Genomic DNA, 21,357 nt, shown 5'->3' with positions numbered 1-21,357 from the left:
TTGATTATCGAAACAGAACCTAAGTAAAAGATTGCACGTCTTAAAAAGATTGTGAGATAATTCATGTCTCCAAAATTTCACTTCACTTGAATCCAATTCTTATAAGACTTACCATGAAATCTACAAACTGAAATATCAAGATCATAAACATTTACATCATACCTTTAGGAGCATTCACAGAAAAATCAAACACAAGAAATATTCAAAAGCAAATGTCTCAACTTTTCTCCCTTTCGATCAATAGATTCATCAAACAACCTAACATGCCTTCTTTCTCTCTTGTATTACCTTAGTCCACAAGATTGTGCAAACTTCAAAGAAATTCTTTCAAATCGGATTCATTACTTCTATTGAATGACTTCTCTCTGATAGTATCCAATAGAGGTCTCCATAACCGCCCTCTACACGTGCTTCGTCCTCCATACGTCATACCATATTGTTCAGCCACCGCAACTCTTCCAGGACTCATCGAAGGGGAACTCCAAATACTGCTCAAAGCATCTTGGTTTGACAAAGGACTACTACCTTTCAATGACTTTTTCTCATCAAATCTACTAGTTTTCGCCTTTGCAGTGAGCCTTTTCGCAAGCGAAGCCAAATCCACAGGCGAAACATCGGCTTGTAGAATTGAATAAGGTAGCATGAAGTAAACATTTCCTGGTTGAAGTTGTGTATCTCCTTTCAATGGTTTTGAAGAAGATGAAAGAAGTTGAAGGGAGGTACAAACAAAGTGAGTTGGTGGATTTCTACTATTGATCACTTGGTTAACTGAAATTGGTTGCTCAAAATCCTCTACATAGCCACTTAGATGAACCAAACGGATTTTCTTTGATGTGCATGATGATCTTGAAGAAAAACACCCTCCCATCTTCGCTTTTTGAATAAAACCAGTCTAAGCGACAAGGGTTGAATCTCAGTGGATCCTGCAGGAAGCTACTTCTTTGAATGTTATTGATGGAGAAGGATCAAAGTGTAGCACTTTTATATAGTTCAATATGCATATATTAATAATATTAGTGAATATACAATAGCAAATTGGTAATATGGAATTGACTATTGATGCATATATGAATAAGTTTATGGCTAATTAGTCTTTGTGTATATCTTCAAGCAGATTTAATTTTAAAGACATACACAAAGGACACAAAAGGGTGGCTATTTTGAAGTGATTTTATTTTGAAACACAATGTGAAACTTCATATAACTTATATATAAGTAAGAAAATTTCTAATAACGTGTAATGATCAAGTTCAGATAGGAACAGAAAGTCTCTTTCCATTTTTAAACAGAAAAATCTTAGGGAATGGGTTACTCATCAAGTGGACATGGTCCTTTTTTTTTTCTTCTTTTTCTTTCTATATGCTAGCTTGAACCATTGAATCAGTCAAACCATATAACAGGACATAAGTTAAAAACAAGTTATAACAATAAGCTATATGAAATAGTTGATTAAAATAAAATAATAACATATCATAACTCTTTCAAATCCTCACGCAATTACTTCTGTCATAAGATAAACTTAAATTAACTCTTCCAAACATTCCTAATCTATAGTTAAAGTTAAAATTATTTTAATGATTGGTTGTGGTAATTATCACCTAACTCACCTAAATATTGGTTTTTATTTATAGCAATGACTTTGAGTTTGAATACCAATTTTTTATATTTCAAGGATTAATTACATATAAATAGAAGCAAGTGGACAACAAGCTGCATCACTAGGCTTTTTTTAGATGGCAAAAACAATCATCGTAAACATAATATTCATGTACCTAAGAGACATGACATTGTTGTGCATGACCATTTGAACTCTATGTAGAAGGTCAACAACCTCTGATGATAAAGAGCCAAACAAAATGTCAAAAGCAAACAATATAAAATTATGTTGATTGTGAGAACACATTTTCTCATGTTTGACCACTTTGCTTGACACAACTTTTAGGATTGTCTGTCTACCTATCGTAAATACTCCGACACATAATTCCACAAATGGTGAAACTCTGTCAAGTCTACACATGCATGTTGTCTTCCAACCCATTCGTATACCATAACATTTACAGATCTAAGTGTTGATCTTCTATATAGTAAGTCAGTCAAAAAGTTCACATGCGTTTTTTTCTTTATTGATGCTCCCGCCCGTCTGAATATATCAAAAATGACATTCTTAACAACGTGATGTATGTTGATTTTATCTTTAGATGAACTTTATTTTTTATTATTTTTTGGTGAACTTTAACTGTGACTTGGCCGTGATGCTTGGGACATATTATATATGATATGATTTTATTTTCTTCCATAAAGTATTATATGGTTTGATTACGTATATGATAGGGCCCTTGATTGATATGTGATTATACATTAAGGTAGACTTAGAACACGAGGACTTGACTGAAGTATAGTAAACGCAAACTTAATATATATTTTCTCTCTTCAATTCATCGTGGATATGACTCTCGACATTTTTTTAATGGTGGCTCTTGCTGCTGGTGTGTCACGTTTTGCTTTAGTCTAAGTCGAGATTTTCTACTTCCTGGTAGTGGTAGGTGATACCATTAGAGTTAGATGTACACGTTTATATTTTAGTAATATGTATTTATCACGGTATATTATATTATATTGCTCAACTCACTAATAAAATATTGCACGTATTGCAAATTGTTGCATTAGATAACTTATGTTGACTTCAATTATTTATTATTAGTTGTGAAAAGAAGAGGAGAGAAATATGTGAAAGAGAGAGAGAAAAAGAAATGAAAATTTGAGTAGATTTAGTTTTGTTATGAAAAATAGAGATGATGGAGAGAAAGAGAGAAAAGTGAGAGCTTTAGTCTTTTATATGTGTATAATTATAGGCAAAATTATATTTTTAGTCTTTTAACTTAATTTCAGGTAATAGTTTGGTCTTTTTTATTTATTTATTTATTTTTAATTTGGTCCTTTTTGTCCATTTTCATATGAATTTTTTTAAGCTTAAAATTTATGATTTTATTTTCTTATGGTATTTCAATATTCAAATCTATGATCCTCGTCTATGTTTGCATAAGAATATTAGATTTGAAGCTTGAAAATGTATATGAAAATGGACAAAAAGGACCAAATTGAAATGAAAAAAAAGAAAGATAAAGGACTAAATTGTTACCTGAAATTAAGTTAAGGGATTAAAAATGTAATTTTGTCATAATTCTATTACAAATGAACTTTATTTATATGAAAATATAAAGGTGGGAATAAGTCAGACCGCTTGTCAAGGGCCTATGGTCCATACTAATTAAAATGTGGCTCGACCTAGCTCATTTATTAAATATGGGTTAAATTATGTTTTTGTTCCCTTAACTATTTAATTATTATTGTTTTGGTCCCTTAACTAAAATTTGATTTATTTTGGTATCTTAACTTCTCTCTGTTGCACATTTTAGTCATTCATGTTAGTTTTAATTAAAAAACGTTAGGTTTTCTTCTGAAATTTTTCTTAGATTTTTGTTGTTGAAGGTTGATGGAGATGATATGAAGATGAAGAAGAGGAGGAGAAAAAGATGAAGAAAACCTAACATTTTTGAATTAAAACAAATGGAAATGACCAAAATGTGTAAGGAGAGAAAGTTAAGATACCAAAATAAATCAAATTTTAATTAAGGGACCAATACGATACTAATTAAATAGTCAAGAGACCAAAAATGCAATTTAAACTTAAATACGTTAGACTCAAGCTTATTCAAAATGTTATTAATTTAAATAGGTCAAGTTAAGACTTATACAAAAAGCCTACTAGGCCTATTAGACCCGCTCATATATGTGTAATTACATATACTCCATTTGTTAATAAATTTTTGGTTTCTTCAAATTTTCATTGGGTAAATGGTCACTTTGGTCCCTACCTCAGCACCTCATTGTCACAGAGGTCTATGACTCAGGATTAAATACAAAATAGTCAATAGTTGGCCAAAACAATTGGTTACCACCGTGTTGACTTGGGAGAGAGACATTTGGACTCTTGTCTTCTTTTCGGTGGGTACGTGATCTTGAGCTGGAAAGTGTGGATTTGAGATGGACTCAAAGGTGGTGGTAACATCATCTATGATCCTATACTCAACATCTCAGATTTTGCGTCAATTATTAATGATTGTCGGCACATACTTTATTCTAATTTGACAACCTCTGATGTTAGATTTGTTAGGAGACAAGTCAATGAAGTTGCTCATAGTTTAGATAGAGTAGCTTCATATCATGCTAGTTTTTGTATGTTCATTTGAATTTCATCATGTATCTATACTCTTATTTTAAATGAAATGCATTAAGATTTCTCTTGTAAAAAATATAAATAAAAAAATACATTTAACACTACATAATATATATAATTGAATATAATCCTTATAAAAAATAAAATTTAAAATAATATAATATAATATTTTACAAAGAGTATCTAGGCAATATCATTATGTTTGTTATGTTGTTCATTGTCTAATAAATGATTCGCAAGAAGTTGTCATGTAGTTCAAATAGATTCTCAAAAAAAAAAATTGTAATTCAATGTTTTCCTTTTGACTTTGTAACCTCCATCTTGTATTGTTCTATTTGTCTTAAACAACAGTGTGTAAACAATGTGTATTAAAAAACTGCATCTATTTTGCCAACATATTTCATGCCTGTATGCTTTAGCGGTGGGACACTCAAACTATCTCACTAATGGTCTCTTTGGTTCAAGAGAAATAAGGAAGAGAGAGCTGTTTACCGAGTCACTTCACATGTGGAGCTTGAGCTCCACATAGCACCTAAGTGGATCTGCCCTTGCCCATAACTATGCTCTATTTTACAAAATCATAATTTGTAACAACATACAACCCTTCTTTCAACACTTTTATGCAAATATCTTGATATTTCTCTTAGAATTCGTCAAATATATTTAGGGTGTAAACACTTCCGACTTGGTTGAGTATACAAGCCTTCTTCATTTTCGATGTAGGTTAGCTTATGTCTTGACTCATATTCAGCTTCTGACTCATTGTTCCGTCTACGACAACCCTTTTCAAGTGTGTAAAAAAACTGACTTTTAAATTTTAATCTGATCCGTTGAAAGTTTTAATAGCATATTTGTCACACATCTGAACTTCATATTCTTCCCCTACCTAGCAGCATCTGATTTGATTTCAGAACAACAACATTGTAATTGTAATTGTAATGCAAAACATTTTCAAAACCAAACACTCTTCTCTTATCATTCTATGTTGTTCTCCTCAACAAAACCCATCACATTCTCACTCCAAACCCTACTCAAACATGGCCTCACTCCCACTCCAAATTCAATCACCACCTTCTTCAATTTCCTCTTCAACCTTCGCAAATTCAACCTAATCATCAACCTCTTCCATCAATTCACCTTCAACAAAATCCAAATCCCTCACAAAACTCACAAAATCCTCACATGGGCACTTCTCAATTCACACAGTTTCAACCAAGCAGAACAATTCATGATGCAAAATCCACACACCCCATTTGGCGCGTGGGACATGCTCATTCATGGTTTATGCTCCACGCGCGAAAACCCAGAAAGGATTCTCTCTGTTCTGCGACATTGCTTGGTAAAAAATCGTCTTTTTATCTCAAAAATTGTTTTTTGTTGCGTGATTCAGAGATTTTGCAATGTGGGTCATGTGGGTAAGGCTATTGAGGTTGTTGAATTGATGAATGAGTATAGAAAGGATTACCCTTTTGATGATTTTGTTTGTAGTTCTGTGGTTTCGGCGTTTAGTAGAGCTGGAAAACCAGAACTTTCTTTGTGGTTTTTCGATAATTTCATGGGGTCGAGGCCGAATTTGGTGACTTATACTGCTGTTGTGAATGCTCTTTGTAAGTTGGGGAGGGTTGATGAAGTTTGTGGTTTGGTTAGGAAGATGGAGGAGGATGGGTTGGATTTGGATGTTGTTTTGTATAGTGTTTGGGTTTGTGGGTATGTTGAAGAGAAGGTTTTGGTTGAGGTTTTTAGGAAGATGAGGGAAATGGTTGAAAAGGGTATTTGTCATGATTTTGTTAGTTATACTATACTTATAGATGGGTTTTCTAAGTTAGGTGATGTTGAAAAGTCTTTTACTTTCTTAGCTAAGATGATTAAAGAAGGGATTATACCTAATAAGGTTACTTATACTGCAATCATGTCTGCGTATTGTAAGAAAGGTAGGATAGAGGAAGCATTTGGTCTTTTTGTAAGGATGAAGGATATGGGAATTGAGTTGGATGAATTTGTGTTTGTTGTTTTGATTGATGGGTTTGGAAGGGTGGGAGATTTTGATCGAGTGTTTCAGCTTCTTGTTGAAATGGAGAAGAGAGGGATTGGTCCCAATGTTGTAACATATAATGCAGTTGTAAATGGTTTGTCGAAGTATGGGAGGACACAGGAAGCGGATGAGTTCTCAAAAAACGTGACCGCAGATGTGGTTACGTACAGCACGTTGTTGCACGGGTATACCGAAGAAGATAATGTTTTGGGGATTTTGCAGACGAAGAAGCGTTTGGAAGAAGCTGGCATCTCTATGGATGTTGTAATGTGTAATGTGCTGATCAGGGCACTGTTTATGATGCAGGCTTATGAAGATGTTTATGCACTTTACAAAGGAATGCCGGAAATGGATCTGGTTCCAAATTCCATCACGTACTGCACAATGATTGATGGGTATTGCAAGGTTGGTAAAATCAATGAGGCACTTGAGGTTTTTGATGACTTTAGAAAGACATCAATCTCTTCGTATGCATGCTACAATAGTATTATCAATGGCCTTTGCAAGAAGGGTATGGTAGAAATGGCCATTGAAGCATTGCTTGAACTCGATCACAAAGGTCTCATGTTGGATACAGGTACACATAGGCTGTTAATGAAGACAATTTTCAAAGAAAATAGTTCAAAAGTGGTCTTAGATTTAGTTTGCAGAATGGAAAGTTTAGAGCTAGATATATACAATGCAATATGTAATGATTCCATATTTTTATTATGTAAAAGAGGATTACTCGATGATGCATATCAATTGTGGATGGCAATGAAAAAGAAAGGGTTACCTGTCACGTGCAAATCTTATCATTCACTCTTGAGAAGGCTTCTCTGTGTTGTTGGGAATAGGGAGCAAATTCTGCCCCTTTTGAATTGCTTTCTGAAAGAGTACGGTCTAGTTGAACCAAAGGTTCAAAAGGTACTCGCACAATACATTTGTCTGAAAGATGTTGACAGTGCACTTCGATTTCTTGGAAAAACATCATATAATTCTTCAGCAGTCACTTTTCCTGTGTCCATTCTCAAGGTTCTCATAAAGGAGGGAAGAGCTTTAGATGCATATAAGCTTCTCATGGGGGTTCAAGATGATTTACCGGTCATGTATGTCGATTACGGCGTTGTGATTCATGGCTTATGTAAGGGAGGATATCTCAATAAAGCATTGGATCTTTGCACTTTAATTGAAAAGAAGGGGGTGAATTTGAACATAGTCATATATAATTCAATAATAAATGGATTGTGCCATGACGGCTGTCTTATTGAAGCATTTCGGTTATTTGATTCTCTAGAGAAACTTAATTTGATGACCTCTGAGATAACCTATGCTACATTAATTTACGCTTTATGCAGGGAGGGATATTTGCAAGACGCGGAGCATGTTTTCAAGAAAATGGTTCTCAATGGATTTCAACCAAAAACACAAGTTTACAATTCATTACTCGTTGCCACATCTAAAATCGGACAATTAGAGAAGGCATTTGAGCTTCTAAATGATATGGAGAAACAATATATCAAGTTTGACAATTTCACAGTTAGCTCTGTAATAAATTGCTACTGCCAGAAAGGCGACATGGAAGGAGCCCTTGAATTCTATTACAAGTTCAAGGGGAAGGATATATCACCCGATTTTTTGGGGTTCTTGTATATGATAAGAGGTCTATGTACCAAGGGAAGAATGGAAGAAACAAGGAGTGTCTTGAGAGAAATGCTACAGTCCAAGAATGTTGCAGAGATGATTAACATTGTCAACAGCAGGGTTGATACCGAGTCAATATGTGATTTTATCGCTGCTTTGTGTGACCAAGGACGCATTCAAGAAGCTGTTAAAGTTCTGAATTTAATCGCCTCAGAGTTTTTTCCTGCTCAAAGGTCGTCTACTTGTAATAATCAAGGATCCGATAAATCACACAAGAGTTATGAATCAGTGGATATCGGTTCAAAATCTTCCACCTCTCTACTTTCGTATTGCGAAAGTGGTTTAGATTTTGAATCTTGTGATACCAGGGATAAAAGGAATCACATGACTAATAATGATAGTCATTTGAAAAAATCCCGACTGCGTAACTTTGATTTCTATTATTCTAGAATTGCTGCACTTTGTACTAAAGGGGATCTGCAGGATGCTAATGAATTGGCAAAGAAAATGGTTTCAGACATGACAGAGTCTATGAACTGAATATTTGGAATAAAAGATTTAAGAGTATCATATGACATGGAAACGTCACTCTTGTAGTGCCAGCAAAGAGAACACACAGATGAGATCTGCAGGTATCTATTTTCCTTACAATTAAGTTTCTAAAGAGCGCGTGCGTGTGTAATTATTTACCATCCCTTTGTTACATTGTGTAATGAAACCGGTCAAATTTGGCATGGCTTACATAACTCTGTTAGCGTACAATATATATCGAAGAAAATTACTGTACAATATATATTATAGAATAGCAATAACTATTGGTCACATTTGTTTCGGTTTTGTCACATTTTTAATTATGTTTTTGTAGAATATAACTATTGCTCACATTTGTTTCAGTTTCGAAGCATTAATATTTCGTGGAGGATTGCAATATTTGTGAACGCAGATATCGCCGGTTGAACAGTTCCACATTCACAATTACTGTGGTTTTGGGTGTTTTCCAAAATGATTCACTGTAAATTGGTAATTAGCTTTTCTATCTTTTTTTTTGTAATTTATGGATGCAAAGTCTTCTCCACTTTTGAACTTTTTGTTTCTGCCATTGCTGCAGGGAAGGTTCTATTCTGCTTTTCTTAATGTTGTTTCTGCTTCCCGCGGTTGGTGATATGATCGCATCGCTTCCAATTATCTCTTATCTCGTCTTGGGCTTCATCTGGAGACATGGGTTGACGTTTAAAATAGAAGCAGCAACACTTGAGTGATTGTGGAAGCAATCAGGGAAATCTTCATGTGTTTTGACTGCGGCAGAGAAGATGCGCAAAAGAGCCAGTTGCTGGTACAACTGTGAGTACATTAAAGGTATGATATGTTTATTTTCTAGCTTCATTGGGGTGTGTTTCCCGCTATATATTGTTTTTTTCGCTTTCTGTTATTTGTTTGTTTTAGGTGTGATATTATTCATGTTTGTTGGGGTGATGATTTTCAAGGGTGAGAGAGTTAGGGACTGTCATAATTTTCTTCCTTGGTGGAAAACTTTCGGTTTCTAAGCTATCTAAGTGTATCATCTGTTGAATTCTTCGTTGTTTTAGGTGTGATATTTTTTCGCCTTAGTTCTGTTGAATTCAATCTATAGATGGGTTGAATGAAAACTATTTATTTTGTTTGTTTTCAATTTACTTTATGTAGGGGAGTGAAGAGTAGGAAAGGAAATAGGGTAGATGAAACTTTGGCTGTGAGAGAGACGATCACAGATTGTATTTAATATTTTTGGAATAACTTAATAATAGAAAGGAAATATAATTTAATTGTTAATCATTATGATTCGTTATTATGTATGCAGGCAATGGAAAATCAGAAGATGAAATTTTGAAGGCTTTAAGGACTTGGTTACAATTTCGATCGTGTTTAATCTTATAAGTTGAAGCTCATTATACAGGTATATTATTTTGGTTGCGTTTTAAGTCATTCTGTAACAATTGATTTTATGAGTTGTGGTAAAACTTCATGGGATGCCCTCTTCCATTGTCGCTGACCGGGATAAGTTTTTACTAGCAACTTCTGGAAACAACTTTTCAAGCTTCATGGTACCATACTTACGATGAGTTCTGCGTACCATCCTTAATCTGACGGACAATCTGAGGCTCTCAACAAATGTCTCGAGATGTATTTGCGTTGTTTAATGTTTACTGACCCTCTCAAATGGTCCAAGGCCTTTCCTTGGGCAGAATACTGGTATAATACATCTTATAACATCAGTGCTGCCATGACACCTTTCAAGGCCCTCTATGGTCGTGATCTTTCTATGCTGATTCGTTCAAAGGGTAGTTCCAAAGACACTGCAGATTTGCAGTCCCAGTTAGCACAGAGAGAAGAATTGCTGTCACAGCTACAATCCATCTCTACAAGGCTCAACAAACTATGAAGCATCAAGCTGATAAGAAACGCCGCCATTTTGAGTTCCAGTTGGGTGAGCACGTCCTTGTGAAATTGCAACCTTATCAACAGTCTTCGGTAGCACTGCGGAAATATCAAAAGTTCGGTTCACGCAACTTTGGTTCATTATTGACAGTCTGCAGCTTATAAGTTGAGTCTGCCTTCCACTGCAAAAGTCCGCCCTATCTTTCATGTTTCACAATTGAAACCATTTCATGGTAATATTACTTAACCATACGTTCGTCTTCCGTTAACTACATCTGAACTCGGCCTATTCAATAACCTACTTCTGTGCTTGATTCTAGGATCATCATGAGAGGCACAACTTCTATTCCTCAAGTGCTTATTACTAGGGAAGGACTGGATACCACTGCTGCAACTTGGGAAGACAAAACGGAAATTACGTTGACTTATCCCAATTTCAACCTTGATGACAAGGTTACCGTTAATGGGGGAAGTCTAGCATGAAAATATCACAAAAATTGTATTTGATGTTTTTGGAATAACTTTATGATAGAAAGGAAATATAAATGAATTAATTGTCAATCATTTTTATGTTTTTTTAAGAAAAATAAATTCATTTTATGTAAAATAGAGGATCAAAATTGCACTTACGTTTTATAAATATAGATATTGTGACTTATATTGATATATTGATAAGTGGCACTAATGGCCATTTTACAAGCTAAGAGATTGATTACATAAATTTTGAACTTAGTCAACTGATGTTCTGAATGCATCCATAATAACCATCAGCTACTAAGAAGTTGGCAATCAATGCTTTCGATGTAAATAAGGCCCTTATCTTTGTCATATCCCACATTGTAACTCTGCTGAGCTAATAACCCAATGACTGAAAGATCATGGCTTGGATGTACACTCATACAAAACACATCATCCTTAGCTTGTACAAAAAAGTTTAGTGTGTCCAAACCTATTACTGCTCCTCCAGCAAAGTAAAATGTAACCACTGGAAACCCTTTCAGGTCTCTACTTACACTCCCAAAGTAACAAAGTGCCCATGGAGAACCTTGGAGCCTAACTTCTTGAAACTTTAATCTTTGAAATAGGTTTCTAACCTCTTTGCATAGTAATTCATATACATCATTAACTAAAAAGGTGAGGTTACTTCCTGTGTCAATGATAACCCCCCCCCCGTGCCATTATTTTTCATCTTAAAAGTTCCTGGAGCTATGTCAAGACTCTTTTGTCCTATACTTATGCCTTCCATTGTTACATGGTTAACACCATTATACACTTGAAAGGGTGTAGTATCGCCTGCAAGATATGCTTCTTCACCTAATATCAATTGGTTATAATCATAATCCTTATCAGTTAAGCTACCCATGCAGTAGGAGAATTTTTTACTTATTTGTGTGGCCAAACTTACAACATCTTATGAGAAGGGCCTGTAGCTCGATACAATTGTTGGCCAATTGCATAAATGGTATCCACAAATCAACTATCAATAACTTTATATCTTTACATAACAATTTTTTAATATTAAAAAGGTGCGAGTCCCACTTAAGATTTGGGGGTCTTAAGTGAGACATTGGGTCTTATAAGACCTCCAAAAATTTTCTCTCGTACCTGTTACGTACCGGATCTTAAATGGTGAAGACCTCACCATTGGGGATGGCCTAAGAACCTAAGAAACGACTACAACTCTATGAGTTACGAGAAGTTATATAAAGATACGGTCATGTGAACCTCAATAGCTTAAGAAGCTAATAAACGGCTATGAGTCACACGAGTTGTACTACGCTATAGCTTTGTAAATCGTAGTGACATTCCTGTTGAATTTTTTTTTTTTTTGGCTAAAGTGACACTCATTATGAAACAGATGAAGTAATATGCTTTTCCCAAACCTAACCTTTTATATTTCTGTTGTGAGAAATGTTTAATTATATTTTATTGCAAACACGTTTTCTGCAGAAAAGCTACACGAAGCTATAGCTCCACAGCTCTTGTGGGATAGATATCTTTTTATATTATAACTTGGACAATTTAAAATGAAACACAATATTATTTAAAACGAAACAGCCACGTGAATAAAATGAATATTATTTGCAGGATTTAAATTTTAGATAAATCTGAAACACAATAATGCCAAGGAAAATACACCTCTACTTGCAGGTTGGCTAGAATTACTTCTTGCAGTTTGTCTCCTTTTACACCTTGCATTCTGGAACGCAGCCGGTTTCTATTTTCGTCGTTGCTTAGCTTTCAGGGTTATGCATATAAACATGAAAGTAAATAAAAGCTTAAAGTATGTAATAAATGTACAAATGTAAAGGAGATCTCGAAAAAGATTACAGTTTACCACCTTTGGAGTGTTGTACATAGAGGACGGAAGAGGAGAGTTGTTGGTCGATGGCGGTGAAATATAACCAAAAGAAGAGATGAGGTATTTACAAACCTCATATAACATGTTCAAGAAGATTCAACACAAGAATAGAAACATGTTGTAAACTGGTACCTTAACATTAATCAAAAACTAAATTCAACCGCGGCTTTGCATCTATTTTGATTAAAAATAAATAAATGGCCAAATGTCACAGCTTCCAACATCATAATGCATAAGAAGAATACCATGAATAAAAACACAATCATTATTGATTAATACCAACAAAAACAAGATACAAAATAACTGAATAAAATTAGGAAGATTTCTACAAAGGTAATGTCTGTAAATATTGAAAGGGTGAATTTATTACATGCATACAACTTTATGTTACCAATTCACTCCATCAAGCTAGAAAATTGCTGTTGACGCATATGATAGGGTTGAAAAATACATGTAAAAGATGAAAATGTTCCTGCGGCAGTTAACTACCGAAGTAAGGAACCGGTTGCAGTTAACTACTGAAGAAACTTCGGCAGTTAACTGCCGACGAAAAAAGGAAAAAAAACGAGGAACTCATCAAATTTCAATACGTATTGCCTTAAGTAGTATGTTGCACATCTCAAATACATCACCATTTTCGTCAGCTGCATCAAGGCCTAGGATTAATGAAAAACAAGAGTTTCCATACTTTTGGCAATAAGTTTGGTAAAGAAGCTACTTCCCTAAGACTTGGCTTTCTAACTTGGAATATTTTGCACGCTTGAAATCAATGGTAATAGTTGACACCATGGTTGGGAGGAGGATTTATTGTCATGTGCATACATGAAGCAAGCTGGTGGGAGAAAAGGGCAGGGATAAGGACTCTTCAGCTTTTAATAAGTGGTTGGTAAAAAATATGGTATCTATGAATTGGTTAGGCATAATAGTAGATTAAATTTGGTAGAATAAAGTAGTAGGTCTTAGAAGGGTCGATCACAGCATTAAAATTTATGGAGAAACAAGAAAACCCTTAATACATGCTTTACCACATTGAAAAATAAAATTGATGAGTTCTTCGGCACTTAAGTGCCGAGGTTTTTTTTTTTTTTTTTCCTTTATTCGTCGGCAGTTAATTTTTGAAGGAACTTCTGTAGTTAATTGCAGCCGATTCTTTACTTCGGTAGTAAATTGCTGCATGGGCATTTTCGTTTTTTACATATGTTTTTCAGCTCTATCATATGTGTCAAGAGCAGTTTTCATCAAGCTATACTTCTCAATGAAAGCTACGATTTTGTCTTATCGTTTAGCTTGACACACAAGAGAAATAGACGTTTTGACACTTCTAGGAGCTGCTGCAGCAAAAGACCTGTCCAATGAAATGTTTTAAGTTAACACAATGTCATTGCAATTTATCTGACATGGTTTTCTACAATATATCAGAAGTATTTTTCAAACAATGAATTTTATTTATTTGAAGGATTAAATTAATTATTTTGTTTTATAAAATAAAGGTTTAATTTCACTTTTGAGCTCAATATTTTTTTTAGCAATTGAGTCCTGATATTTTTTTCTCCAAAGTGGCTGAATCACTTTTGACCTCAATGTAAAAGTTGGAAAAATAAAATTAAAATGGGGAGGGACACTACCGAATCATAAAGGGGAAACAAAAGGAGCCAAAATCAGTCAAAAAAGTAGTAGGGATCAAAATTGCACAATCACTAAACTTTAAGGGTCAAAAGAGAAATTAAACCAAAAATAAATAAATATTGAATTTAAAATTAGAAAGTGGCTGGAAATTTGTACCTATTGAACAATCACAAGAAGATTTATAATTCAAGTCTTCCTCATTTTCTTTGGGGGTAATAAGAAGTTGTTGTTGGGCATCTTCATTTTCATCATCATCAATATTTGAATGTTGATCAAACTCATCAGAAACTTGAGCATTGAAGGGTAATTCAACAATTTCAACTTTACTTCGGCTACTACTACCATCCAACCGCAAACAATAATGTTCCAAGCTAGATACAAGGATGACCCCACAACCCTTTATCCCCTTAGTTGACGACAATTGTTCCCAGTCTTTACCATAAAGTTCGACTTCAAATGAAAGCCTGTAATGATCATTATCCGCCCTCGTCTGATGGTAAATACCGCCAGACGAACTGAATAGCATTACATGGTCTGAAATCATTGCCCCGCTCACATGCTCAAAACTTATATTCCATCCGCCGCTTCTGTCTCCGTGATTATATATAGTACAATTAACTCCGGAAGAAGTAAGATTTAACCCCTCAGAGAGAAAGACGCATAAAACAATATGATAGAATTCATATTTTGAAATAGGAGGAATAATGATTGAAGCCTCCGTTGTGAAGAAATCAAACCCGCATGGAACTTCGGCAACCGGAAGAAGTAAATTGAAAAAGCCTTCTGGAGAAATAAAAGGTGAACCAAAGTGGTTTCCGGTGCGTAATCTGTATAACATGTTCTCAAGCATTTCTCTTTGAATGGAGTTTGTGTCCAGATATGTGCAGTTAATGGCGCTCAACTCTTCCAAGGATGCAGGAAGCTTTGGTAGTGAATTAAGGTTTATGCAACCATCTAAATGAAGGGATCTCAACATTAAACAGTTTTGGATGTTGTCAGGGAGGGTTTCTAAGTTGCAACAATTTCTCAGATTTAGATATTTTAAAAATCGTGCGCTATCAAGGATGAACGACATACTCAATGTATTGATTTGTGTGCATCCTGAAAGGTTCAATATTGAAAGAGACTCTAATCCTCGATCATTTGATAGCTTCTTCCCAACAAAGTTAAGCTTCTTACAATCACCTAGATCAAGATAGTCTAGTTTGCTATTACGCAACATCAATGATGAAAATTCATGGATAGTTGTGCCACGTAACGACAACCATTTCATTTCTTCTGATGTCACACAAAATTGTACGAGGGATGAACAATCAGTGAGATCCAGTCTTTGGAGAGATTTTGAATGAATGTCAGTTACAAGGCTTTCAATCTTTTTACAACCTTTTAAGCATAGTTCTCTAAGCTTGGGGGCACTGAAAATGGAAGGATGGAGTTGATGGAGACTCACACAATAAGCAAGAGATAATATTTTAAGATTCGGTGCTCTTGATAAGTCCGGAATCTCAATCAGGTCTTCAGAGTTATCAAGTTTAATGATTGTTAAATTGTCAAGCTTCTGTAGGAAGAAAGAAACATCACATTGTTCAGAAATCATTAAATTTCACTCATGATTATCAACTAACTAAAAGAGAAATCTGAACATAATTAAGCACAACTATATGAATGAGCTTATAGAAATGAACAAACTAACAATAACAAGTATATAAAAACACATTAATTAATTTGTACCTGAATTCTATCCCAAAGCTTTCTAAGCTTGCTATGGGTCATGCTAAGTTGTACAAGGTTTTGAGCACAAAAGGTTGATGGCAAAGATTCAAGTGGAAATGATTCCCAATGAAGGTACCTCAATTTATCAGACAACCACTCAAGACCTTCTTGGAGATGCACATTGTTGCATTCATTGGCGATATGAAGTAATCTTAAGTTGATCATGCTCTCAAAGGATCTGGAGCTCAAGTATACATCACCAATTTTAGAAGTATCAAATAGTATAACTTCAACAGCATCAGTTCCCTGAAAACAAAATTTTGAATAATAATTAGCAAAGGTTGTCATACATATTTATCTTGCTTATATTTCATAATCAATTATATACATTCATTTAGGAGCTTCTTCTTAATAATCAAATATTCGATTTGATATATATATATATATATATATATATATATATATATATATCCAAGTAATTAAGTCTTCCACTTACCTTGTTGTATTTAAATACTTCATAAATTAACTCGGGATCCCACAATCGACTTCTTTTTCCGGGGTCTTTCGGAGCTTCTTGCTTAACAATCTCTCGTCCCATTTCTACGACCAAATCATGCATTTCGATTTGATCACGATATCCAAAAGTCATGAGTGATTTATGAAGAAGGACTTCTATTGAAGTTGCCGGATAAAATTTGCAAGCATTAAATAGATCTATTATGTATTCTCGCCGTCCATAACAATAAAAGTGATTTATTTTTGGGTAGAAGAAGCAGGCAATGTCTAGAAATATGTCACGTTGAGTACGATCTAAGTCATAGAAACTCAGTTTTAACACATCATGAATTCCTGCATAAGGAATCTCTTTTATCTTTTCCAATTCACTTTCACATGCTTCTTTGCTTTTTGCACGAAAATTCGCACCTAAAACTTTCAAAGCTAGAGGATTGCCTCTGCAATATCCAATTGCACTTTTTGAGAGCTCTTCGTATCCTTCTTTAGCATGTTTTTCTTGAAATGCATTACAACAGAATAGTTGAAGAGATTCATCTTCATTCAATTCCTTGACCTCATATACCACAAATCCTTCAAATTGATGACATATTTTCCTATCTCTTGTTGTGACAATGACTCTACTACCTAGTCCCAGACCGATCTTTAGATTTTCTGCTTGCTCTAAGGTTGCAACATCGTCCAACACAATCAAACATTTTGCACGTTCAAGTCTTTTTTTGAAAGTTGGGGTTTCAAAATAAGGCGCATCAAGACCAAGCTTCAGCAATGTAGAAAACAGCTTCTTACGTACAACATTGAGTCCACACCTAGTTGATTCTTCCCTTACATTTTCGAGGAAACAATGATATTCAAATTGAGAACAATAGTTACCATATAAACTTTTTGCTAGAGCGGTCTTTCCTATGCCCCCCATGCCCCATAATCCAAGCGTTCTAACATCATTTGACCCATTATTCGTTAACAATTCAATCTCTTCATACTTTTCTTCAATTCCAACAAGTTCCTTATTGGCTTCAAATGGGCGTCCGTGATTCAGTTTTTCCAAAACATCTTTGACGATGTCCTTAATGAAGTCCGATTCAATCCTACCATATGAATGGAAAGGGAATAAAAAGGTCAACATTCATGTTGTGCTGATAATAATTATATAAATAATTTTTTAGGGGAATTGCATAAAATTTGTTATCATTATGATTGAGAAAGAAAGAAGGAAAAAATAGATTTCATGAAATGAAAATTCAAAGATAGAGTAGGTTGATTAGTGCTCTATTATTTTTTCTAGGCAATGAATTTCCAAAGCAAATTAATGAAGTATTAAAAGAATATAGCCAATGATTAATGATGGATCGTACAACTTCTTAAAATTGTGAGATATGAGTATTGAGGGTACAACAATAATATCAATGTTTGAAAAAAATTTCTTCAAGTAAAATAAACTGTGACTCTCAAAATTACCGGTGGCAATTTGATCCATCCATTCGATACATCTATTGATTAATTCATCGAATGCATTTATCAAATAAAAAACTTATTAATTGATTGGATTCAATCTATCCAATTGAAAATCTATATGAACACCTTATTTTAAAGATTCAATAGATAATCAGAAATGATAATACACTTTCATTTGATAAATATAAACAATGTATTTATAAAATTAATTTAATAGCTAAAAAACATAAGGTAAAAAAACTATAAACAATAATATTAATTGATTGGTCAACGTCGAAGCACCACCGATTAATGCCATCGCTTCGCCATAAACTACCGCAGGTAACCGGATCTCTAATTTGTGGCCAGAGCACCACCACCTATTTAATTAATATTAATTATTTATTAACATAAAACATTTTAAATAAATTATAATAAAAATTATTGAAAACTGATTCGTGCCATCTTTCTTAATAAAAAAAACTATTTCAATATTTTGTAATTCTTAATAAAAACTTACTTTGGCCTAATAAAAAAATTGTTTTGATGAATTTCATAATTGAATGGTTTGGATGAATTTCATAAATGGATGGATTAGATTGAATGTTTTAAAAGACATTTTATTAAATTGTTAATGGATTAATGAACTGTTTTGATTCATCGAAATTTAAATCCAATATTGAATCAATCCATTTTGTCTCTTAAAACGACATATAATTTGGGACGGAGGGAGTATTACATACATGTCGTGACATGAAGAATAAATTAGATGGATAATTCATTTTATTTACCTTGAATTTTTAGAGTCCCACCCAGATAATTTGGAGACTTCGGTGAGAGCATCTTTCCATTTTTGCAAGTTGTCTTTCTTGTGCCTCAAATTCTTCTCATACTTTGCAAAGGCTTGCCCGTAGCTCCCAATCTGATATCTCACATGAGATGGATCTATTTCATAGAAAATTGGTATCACAATTTGTCCATTATCTTTCTTGCATTCTAGAATCTTGACGAGTTCATTCAAACACCATTTTGAAGAAGCATAGTTTTCTGATAAGATGACTATAGATGCACATGACTCTTCAATGGCTTTGATCAGTGCTGATGAGATCTCATCTCCTTTTTTAAGCTCGTTGTCATCTATAAATGTCTTAAGGCCGCTCTTTTTCAAAGCTTCATTAAGATGGCTTGTGAATTTTCTACGAGTATCATCACCACGAAAGCTAATAAAAACATCAAAAGAATTTGAAGCCACCTCCAAAGTAGAAGAAGAAGAAGCACCTATATTTATTTGCATAGCCATTACAACTGCTGCAAAACCAAGGAATGAATATATTATAAATATAAGTTAAGAAGAGAGTGCGAAAAAAAAAACACGTCGTGAAGCAGGAGGAAAATGGCAAAAAAAGACAAAGGTTAATTACCTGTTTATGATGCAGTAGCAAGATGAAACTACGTTGTTAGAGTGTGTTCTCTTAAAATTCTAAGTTCTATTCTTTCCTATATTCATAATATGAGGAAATAGCAAGTGATAATTAGTAGTAAGTTCCACGAAGCTTCGTTCGGCTTTAGTCATAATGATGAGTGACACAGTAGTCGCGTTTCTTTTTGACTTTAAAATTTAAAAAAGGTGAAAGTAATAGACGCGTTTTTTCTTTCAGTAGGACAAAATTAAGAAAGTAATGAATGATTCTTCAGTGGTACAACTAAGACCAAGTCCAATGGTTGTGTTGAAAGTGAGTTTCAACATGTGATAAAGCTCCAATGGGGAGTTGAATGGCGTTGAGAGATGACATGGAGGAGGGAAGTGTTGAACACATTCAACATTGTTGAACGGGTTGGGTAAGGGACACGGGTAAGCTTGCGGTTTGCCAAGCTTGGCGCGTGCGCAACACGCGCCGACAGGCGCGAGTGGTGTGCAGGAGAACGGAGAGAGAAGAATCTTTGTGGATAATGAGTTGACACGTGGCTGATTCTGATTGGCTGTCTGGATTGTTATCATCTTAATAATTTCAACTCAATTATTTCACTCGAAATTAATTTTTAACTCAATTATTTCACTCCAACCTACTCCCTCTGTCTCTTAATACATGAGACAGTTGACCTAATTACGCATACCAATGCATAATTTTGACCTTAAATATCTTGAATAATATATTTGAAAAATTACGAAAATTTGATATTTTGAAAATACTCATCGAGACGAGTCTAACGACATCTTATATGATATTATTTATCTTTGTATATCAGTGGAAAAATATGGTCAAAGTAAGTTAGGTCAAAATTGCACATTTTCAAATGGGTCATTTATTGCGGGACGGAGAGAGTAAAAAAGATTCCTCCATTTGGCACAACTGAAGAATTATTCTTGAGCAAATAATTCTTTCTGACTTAAAAAGAATAGAGTTAAATAAGTAAACAGTCCCCTTAAATATACCAACATTTAATTTTAATCCTCCTAAATTATTATGTACGTTTTTTGTCCCTCTAAATTTTTTCATTTATGAAATTAGTCCCTTCTCTAGTGTAAAATCCAATGTAGAGCACAAACTAATTTCATAAATGAAAAATGTTAGAAGAACCAGAAACCTAAAGAATATTTTAGGCGATTAAAATCAAATTTTGATATATTTATGAGGATCATTTACTTATTTATCCCAAAAGAATATAAGCTTAATAAATGTACTTTTGCTCTTTCTATTTTGATTTAATTGAAATAATAATCTTCCTATTGTTTTAAACTACCATTTTATACTCCTATTTTATATTTTTTGGGTTTTTTAAGTCCCCATCAATTTTAGTGATTTATCACTCTCATTAATGACATGGAAGTGATCATGTGGCATGTGTACGTTAACTTATTTATTTTCCATTTCATTAATTGAAATAATTAATTGTATACATAATAAAAATTAAAATTTAATTGATTAATTATTAAAAAATTGAACTAAATTATAAAAATGAAGAGAATTCCTTCAAAAAAAAAAATGAAAAGAATTAGATTGGGGAACCATGAACCCTAATTTCTAAAATCCCAAATCTTCATCCATGAAATGGGGAAAAAAAAATGAAAAGAATGATTTAATTGATAATTATTGCACAAGTAAGCTCAGATTGGGAAAAGAATTGTGCACAATTAGGGGAATATTTCATCTTGCATTGTCTATGAATTCAGGAACTGTAGTAGTGAGGTTTTGAGAGATGTACTAAGGAAGATTGAGATGTGTGGATAGAGGAGCTCCACACCAATTATCACTCCAAAAGTTCATAGTGTCCCAAGAGCCAATCAACCAGCTAGAGTGATTGTTAGTATTATCAAATTCACCTTTTATACTACACTAGGGCTGGACAAAAAACACCAAACCGGCCCAAATTGGCCGACCCGTTTGACCCAAAGCATGTCAG

At 34.0% G+C, this 21,357-nt stretch overlaps 4 protein-coding genes across 5 annotated transcripts; 1 reads left to right on the top strand and 3 right to left on the bottom strand.

Annotated features, from left to right (window-relative positions):
• Positions 1 to 38: 38 nt before the first annotated feature.
• Positions 39 to 1,305, bottom strand: LOC11441146 (uncharacterized). Its single transcript, XM_003594997.3, has one exon. It carries the CDS (start codon positions 866 to 868, stop codon positions 314 to 316), a length of 555 nt encoding a protein of 184 aa, XP_003595045.1. The 5' UTR covers positions 869 to 1,305; the 3' UTR covers positions 39 to 313.
• Positions 1,306 to 4,593: 3,288 nt separating this feature from the next.
• On the top strand, positions 4,594 to 10,883 carry LOC11444894 (pentatricopeptide repeat-containing protein At5g57250, mitochondrial). Its single transcript, XM_003594995.4, has 6 exons — positions 4,594 to 8,524; positions 8,787 to 8,912; positions 9,001 to 9,248; positions 9,730 to 9,825; positions 9,942 to 10,540; positions 10,628 to 10,883. The coding sequence occupies exon 1, from the start codon at positions 5,220 to 5,222 to the stop codon at positions 8,430 to 8,432; it is 3,213 nt and encodes a 1,070-aa protein (XP_003595043.1). The 5' UTR covers positions 4,594 to 5,219; the 3' UTR covers positions 8,433 to 8,524; positions 8,787 to 8,912; positions 9,001 to 9,248; positions 9,730 to 9,825; positions 9,942 to 10,540; positions 10,628 to 10,883.
• A 191-nt stretch (positions 10,884 to 11,074) lies between these two features.
• Positions 11,075 to 11,670, bottom strand: LOC11437684 (uncharacterized). The gene is made up of 2 exons (XM_039830975.1): positions 11,541 to 11,670; positions 11,075 to 11,403 (listed from the first exon to the last, which is right to left on the bottom strand). Exons 1-2 carry the CDS (start codon positions 11,668 to 11,670, stop codon positions 11,075 to 11,077), a joined length of 459 nt encoding a protein of 152 aa, XP_039686909.1.
• A 1,246-nt stretch (positions 11,671 to 12,916) lies between these two features.
• On the bottom strand, positions 12,917 to 19,538 carry LOC11441575 (disease resistance protein RPV1). 2 transcript variants are annotated; one of them, XM_024776546.2, is made up of 6 exons: positions 19,377 to 19,538; positions 18,747 to 19,263; positions 16,505 to 17,609; positions 16,027 to 16,314; positions 14,452 to 15,853; positions 12,917 to 14,014 (listed from the first exon to the last, which is right to left on the bottom strand). In XM_024776546.2, the coding sequence occupies exons 2-6, from the start codon at positions 19,253 to 19,255 to the stop codon at positions 13,932 to 13,934; spliced, it is 3,387 nt and encodes a 1,128-aa protein (XP_024632314.1). In that variant the 5' UTR covers positions 19,256 to 19,263; positions 19,377 to 19,538; the 3' UTR covers positions 12,917 to 13,931. The 2 variants fall into 2 exon arrangements, with proteins under 2 accessions (XP_024632314.1, XP_003595039.1); XM_003594991.4 differs by having other exon boundaries at positions 18,747 to 19,260; positions 19,377 to 19,533.
• Positions 19,539 to 21,357: the final 1,819 nt, after the last annotated feature.

Source organism: Medicago truncatula, chromosome 2 (assembly GCF_003473485.1).
Source record: "Medicago truncatula cultivar Jemalong A17 chromosome 2, MtrunA17r5.0-ANR, whole genome shotgun sequence".
In the NCBI taxonomy this organism is placed as follows: Eukaryota; Viridiplantae; Streptophyta; class Magnoliopsida; order Fabales; family Fabaceae; genus Medicago; species Medicago truncatula.
Note: the sequence above shows the minus strand (reverse complement) of the source record. Positions and strands in the feature narration are given on the sequence as shown.